Source organism: Etheostoma cragini, chromosome 2, assembly GCF_013103735.1.
Source record: "Etheostoma cragini isolate CJK2018 chromosome 2, CSU_Ecrag_1.0, whole genome shotgun sequence".
NCBI lineage: Eukaryota > Metazoa > Chordata > Actinopteri > Perciformes > Percidae > Etheostoma > Etheostoma cragini.
This window is the reverse complement of record NC_048408.1, coordinates 29084198-29090593: the sequence shown is the minus strand read 5'-3', so window position 1 is coordinate 29090593 and position 6396 is coordinate 29084198. Positions and strand designations below refer to the sequence as shown.

At 40.5% G+C, this 6396-nt stretch overlaps 1 protein-coding gene across 2 annotated transcripts in view; it reads left to right on the top strand.

Annotated features, from left to right (window-relative positions):
• The first annotated feature begins 43 nt into the window (after window positions 1-43).
• col9a1a (collagen, type IX, alpha 1a) overlaps window positions 44-6396 on the top strand; it is a 25325-nt gene continuing 18972 nt past the window's right edge. For both annotated transcript variants that reach the window (XM_034900907.1, XM_034900916.1), the window contains exons 1-7: window positions 44-264; window positions 1160-1234; window positions 2078-2116; window positions 2222-2284; window positions 4974-5027; window positions 5242-5277; window positions 5708-5731. In XM_034900907.1, coding sequence (XP_034756798.1) covers window positions 190-264; window positions 1160-1234; window positions 2078-2116; window positions 2222-2284; window positions 4974-5027; window positions 5242-5277; window positions 5708-5731 — 366 coding nt within the window. In that variant the 5' untranslated portion in view covers window positions 44-189. The remainder of the gene's footprint in view (window positions 265-1159; window positions 1235-2077; window positions 2117-2221; window positions 2285-4973; window positions 5028-5241; window positions 5278-5707; window positions 5732-6396) is intronic.

The following is a 6396-nucleotide window of genomic DNA, read 5'->3' as shown; positions in this document are numbered from 1 at the left end:
CTCCTCCTCCTCCTCCTCCTCATGCAGCAGCCTCAGCTTCTCATGAATAATCAGGACTTTCCAACGTCCTCCCCTTCCAGCGGGCGGTGGGGTTTCAGTCGGGGGGGAGACTGACAGGTGGACCGTCCTTGAGCCTCGTCTAATCTGGGAAAAAGGACTTTAAGCGTCTTCCTCGGCCCTGGGAAGACCATGGCTCCCTGCAGGATCGGTGGACTGTCTCTGCTGGCGATTTTACTGCAAATTGTACTGATTTGCTCGGCTCAGGTGAGAAATAGAAGCTCTTTTTCTTCTACTAGTATATTCCTGGAACCATTCCTGTACTCGCTAGGTCCTATAGGCATTCATAGAGAAGTTAATGTACTTTTATGTTGTGTATTTTCTGTGTGTCCTTATAATATACTTCATATATAGTATTTAAGGTGTCTGTGTGGTCCTTAAATGTAAGTTCATAGGTAAACTATATGTGATATTAATTGGAATCTCTTGTGGTGTTATGTTGTATATTTTTATTGGTACTTTAAGCTTATTTGTGCTCAGTAGTGAGTAGACTTCGCTATACGTTGAGGACAGATTTTTCACATCATTATCTCTATAAACACTTGGTGTGTGTTGCTGTAGTGAGACACGTATGTGAGACAAATATACTTAACTATATATTAAACAATTTATGGTTTTAGCGTTTCATTTTCTTAGTATCTGATTACACATTTGTCTTGTTTAAGCTATTTATAAAGTCAGTATGCGGCATGTGAATGTTGAAATTGGGTACATGAAAGGTGTTTTTTCTCAGCAAAATGTTTAAATATGTGCATTCAAAAACAACATAATTTACAAACAACTTCAATTCTTTTAAGAAGTTTATCTAAAAATGATCCAAACTGGGCTCCCGTGCACGCACCAGGCACCACCAAGGTCCAGTCAGCAGCAGTCAGCCGAACACATGCCGTTACTTAGGGGGTACAATGGGCCGATAATAAGAAACCAGGTTTCATTTTGTGACCTTTCCCCTCACATCATCAACAATGAGACTCTGTGTGAGCTGCCCTTCACACCACCACCACCACCTCCACCTCCAGCAGCCGCAGCACGGGAGGATATTTAGAAATGAATTTCAATGAGAAAAAAAACCATTTTTTTTGGTGTGTGTTTGTTTTTTCAGAGGGGCCCGGTCGGTCTCAGAGGCCCCCAGGGGCCGCCCGGACCAGCAGGCGTGCCCGGAGTGGACGGCATTGACGTGAGTCTCCATTTCAGTCCTAAAATTCAGCTTTCAGACGGCTTTTGAAGCTGCCACGTCTCGGTTAATCAGCTCAGTAAAGCAGGATTTTCCATTGTTTGGCATGAGGAGTTTTAACAATGAAGTCCTTTGGAAATGAAGTGGTTATTACATGACTTCATCCGGGCCAAGTTACACTCCCAAAAAGGGTTAATGAGTGAGCAAAAAGCTGTACCAGAGCAGCTGTTATTTAAACTACAGTAAGGTCATTTTCTTGTTTTAATAAAATCAGTTTCCTGCATCACTATTGGGCTTAAAACAGCTCTGCAACTCCTTCAAGTTTACGTAATTCTTCCAAAACCCCACCCAACAAACTCAAATAACTATCAAGATCACACATAAAAGTGCTGTTTTTTCTTGGTGACTGAACACGTAACAGTCAGGATTACTGAGATCATCTCCCTCCCTAAAACAAAAAGTTAGTTCAATTCTGTTTTCTGCATCCCCCCCCCCCCCCCCCCCCCCCCCCCCCCCCCCTCGGCATTAAGATCTAAATGCTGCTTCCAAGCCCTCTTCACACATCTATGGATACACTTTCATTGGGAAATAGCCAAAACCAGTTTTAAAAAATCTAAAAATGTTGAGAAAAATACTGGAACCAAGTTAGTTAGATGGTAGAATTTGTAGAAAAAAACCCAAATTCCCAGAAAAATATATAAAAGGACTTGACCCAAGTGTCCTCAACGTTAACAACTAAATAATCCTATGAAAATAAATCAATTTTTAAGTTAATTGATTAAGAAAAAATCCACTTTAAATTGGACTTTACATCCTCATCTGAACCTGTTCTCCATGTGTCTTCAGGGCGACAGAGGAGAAGACTCCACAGTGACCGGTGGACCAGTGAGTGGGCTTTTTAATTTCCCCTTCACATGCAGAAATTAGTGATGGATGCTGACTTTGAACCCAAATCAACAGTGTTAAGTGAAGTGAACTTTTTGCTTCCAGGGTCCAGACGGTGACAACGGCAAAGACGGAGTTCCTGGAGCTGCAGGCCTTCCGGGCGCAGATGTAAGTGAAACAACATGTTGCGCACACACTGGTAGGATTTTGTAGGTCTTCCACCAGACACATCACACACAGACGCTCGTCTCTTTCCAAGAACCTGCTGATCAAAAGCTTCTGTTGGATTTTGAGTCCACCAGCTTGCTTCTACAAGAGGATGTGTTGAAGTTCTGTAAGATCTGAGCCATTCAGGTCTGCTGCTGTGTGAGCAGTTTGTCTTGGCTGGAAAAGAGAAAGTTGCTTGGTTAAATCAATCTGGCTATTTAGGGGCGAGTCTGGAGTGGCTTCCTGACAGAAACAGGGGTCTTTTTGTGTGAGATGGAGGGCTGTGCAGTTGGGGATCGGCTGACAGGAGAGAACCGTGTGCAGGGAAAGGTGGTGCAGAATGGACTCTGTGTGTTTGCTCTGTGGCTGTGGTGACGGTGCTGAGAACAGGCCGGCAGATTCAGAGCTTCACGTGGATTAAAACTGAGAATAAAGACCAGAATTTGTACCCAGCCTTGCACAAGCATGCTTTGAGGGAAGAGATGGAGAGAGTTTGTGCACTTTACAGTAACATAGCAAAGACCAGAATGCAAAGCAGTGAGAAAGATTGTTGTGTTTCGGGTGCGAAAGGAGAAATCCACATGGCATCTTCAATACCATCTGAGGGGTGTGTTTTTTAGGGTTTCCACTTTTTGTTATCATTGGCTGATTCTTAAGTTTTAGGTATGTTTGATTCCCTTTGCTTGCTGATTCCTTTGACCAGGTGGAGTGTTTTTTTAGGGTTCTTTATGGAGGAGGCAGACGAGGGGAGGTGCTAATGGAAGGAAGGCCACGCCTCCTCGTGAAGTCATATTTTTTTGTGTTTAAATCTTTTAATTTGGGAAGCAGTCGGAACACATACACTGTTAGAAATGGGGCCTTGCTTTAGAGTTAGAGACAAAAACAAACCAACTAATAATCCAAACCATACTAAGATGTGGGTTGTTTTAGTCCTAGCAGATAATACGACCCACAGGAGCATTTTACGTCCAGAGAATGTAACGGTTGTTCTTTTAAAGGCGATGTTAACATTGGGAAATGGTTGTTTGGTTATGTTTAGGCTCAGGACCCCATCTCCACATACATTTGTATCAAATAGACCCAAAAATCTTTGAGATTGGTCCAGTATTGAGCGAGAACCAAGCTGCAATGCAACCTAATAGGGAAATTGTGCACCCTTGATTTTTGTCTAAAAGTGATTGTTTTTGCCACTGACAGGCTCAGATTGTTATTAAAAGTGTCTGACGGCATTATCGATCTCAGGAGGTGACTTCTTGAGGTGAAAAGTGACTTATGTGGGCGTTTTTCGGGGGAGGACAGTCATGAAAGGACATGTACACAACTATCGCCTTATCCCACCCTCCTCCCCAGACTTCACATCACGTCACTCCAACGTTATCAATGTTTTGGAGAAAAAGATGCCAAATCCTGACAAACTGTTTCAGTACGCTCATTAGAACCATATTCTCTCTAAGTGAGACAGTTTTACGATGAGTGCATTTGTTGTTGAGCAGGGAAAACTGATCCAAGACTCGAAGCACCACCTGAAACGGGTCCGGTTCCACTACTGAATGCAACATATTTGGTCAAATTTGGAATAAAATTGTGCAACATTTAGTTAATTTAGGACATAACTGTGGAGAAGAGAAGAGTGGCTTCTTCAGTTTGGCATTTGCCACAGTCGGGATACATCTGGACAGATCTGATGTCCCTTTGTTTTGGTGTAATGAAGTCTGTGGAGGATCTTAAATGAAGACAGTGCCTAGAGTTGGTGGAGCATTAGGGAATTATGGATTATCCCAAAGATAACGATCCATCTCCAAAGCCTTGTGTTCCCAGATTTCATATTTGTCCCTTAGATGAACGCTTGCAAAGGAAAGTTTCATAAGTTTATTAGAAGCATCATTTCAATCATTCATGTCTTGGTTTAAAACTGTGTTTTCCTTATTCACATGGGCTAAATTGGTGCATTAAAGTGTATTTTAATACAGGAAATGAAGAATGAAGGACATGATTCTGGCCAACATATATACTCTGAATCAGAAATATTTTATCGATCTCCGAATGGAATTTCTGTGTTACAGTTGCAAGATTATATGAACAAAATAATAGAAATATAAATAAAGAAATACAAAGAGTGTGTATATATACTGTATATATATAGTTAAAGGATTTTTTATGATGCAGTACAGTATACACATTACAATACATTACACTGACCAGATGTTTGTACTCTTCCTACTTTGCATTGCAACTGCTGCACAGCAACTTCCCTCGGGATACATCTTACTTGGCCCGCAAAGGGTTATATTAAAAATATATCAAAATTATAATGGAAAGTGTGTTATTGCGTGTCATTGGGCCTTTTAAAGTAGGTACATGGAAATCATGGAGTATTTATTATACTGCGTGTACCTGCGAATCATGTAGACTACACCTTTTTAGTGCAAATATGTAAAGTGACAATAACAATAAAGCGCAATGAGTTGTGTAATTTAACTGAAGGGATCGTCTGAAGACAACGATCCCTCCAATATGGTATTAATTCTTCTTTAATACAGAAGACATTGGCATAAGTTTTGAAAGACACATAACTTAATGTTTTAATAAGTTATTTAGTAAGTTACAAGGACTTGTTTACATCATAATGAGTCATGTGTCATCTCTGTAGGGACCAGTTGGACCTCCTGGAGATGTAGGCCCAGTGGGCCTAAAAGGACCAAAAGTAAGTTTATTATCGCAACATTTCATTATATTAAACTTTCTGTTAAATTGGTTAAAAATGGCTCACAAATATTATTTTAAAATGTGCTTTACTCAGTGTAAATGGGTGTGTTTTGCCTACTCAGACAGTACTTATTGTATATATTGTTCTTTCCTGTTGTGCTCCACTATTTCTACATGTCAGATTGAACATTTCTGCTCTTGTTTGTCTTCAGGGCGAGCCTGGTGCACGTGGGCCTGCTGGAGAGCGCGTAAGTTATATATTAGCTTTATATTTAGGTTTTCACAACACCATACTATTAAATTGATCAGTAGGACACATTGTGTACAGAGCTTTGTCCACAGAGCTGTGTAAAACAGTACCTACTTAGGTGTTAGGATGCGTAGTATATAAGGATCAAATACACAATAACATAATTTGTATTGATAATAAACAGCTCATTAAACAACTGATGTGAGCTGTAAAAAGCTGTCTTTGTTACATAAATCTGTATTTAATGTGATACTGATGAATACTGTATATAAGTCTACTTTGTTCATTTTATGCACCCACTTACGCTACCTGAACGGCTACTTACTAACAGTATAAATTATTAATAAATTATTAATAAATGTAGATCTGGATCTGTTGATTGATCAGTCTCAGTCTGACACTGTCGACGGATGATTTCTCTCTCACAGGGTGAAGGACCCGATGGGTTGGATGTGAGTATAAACACAACATCACACTTTACACACTCTGCTGGTAACTGCATGCAACAGTAATCCTATGAAATTAAGTCTATTTATATAATTCATTTAGTTGTTGTTTATAATTTGAGAGGACGTTTCTGTACTTTCAAATCCGGGACTGAACTTAAAGCTTATATAGACATAATACATTGCCTCAGGTTTGTGTGTGTGATATTAATAGTTAAGATTTTGAATGCAGGACTTTTACTTGATTTCTACGTAGCAGTATTGTCATCTAAGTACTTCTTCGACCACTGAATATGGCTGTGTTTATTACAAGTGTCACAGCATATGGACAACCAGGGCTGCAGTACTCGAGTCCGGTCTCGGACTTGAGTCCGGCCTCGAGTCCGTTTTTCAGAGGTCTCGGACTTGTCTCGGACTCGCTAGTATTTGGACTCGGACTTGTCTCGGTCTTGGCCACTGGTCTTGCCAGAAATGGCTTTTGGTCTGGACCGAGTCCAGGTGTCTTTATCATGTTGATAATGATATTGGAGGGAAAGCAAAACCCAAAATTATAATAAGACCTTTTTTCTGTCCTTGACTCGGACTCAAACCTTTTTGGACTCGGTCTTGTCTTGGACTCAAACTTCTTTGGACTCGGTCTTGTCTTGGACTCAAACCTTTTTGGACTCAGT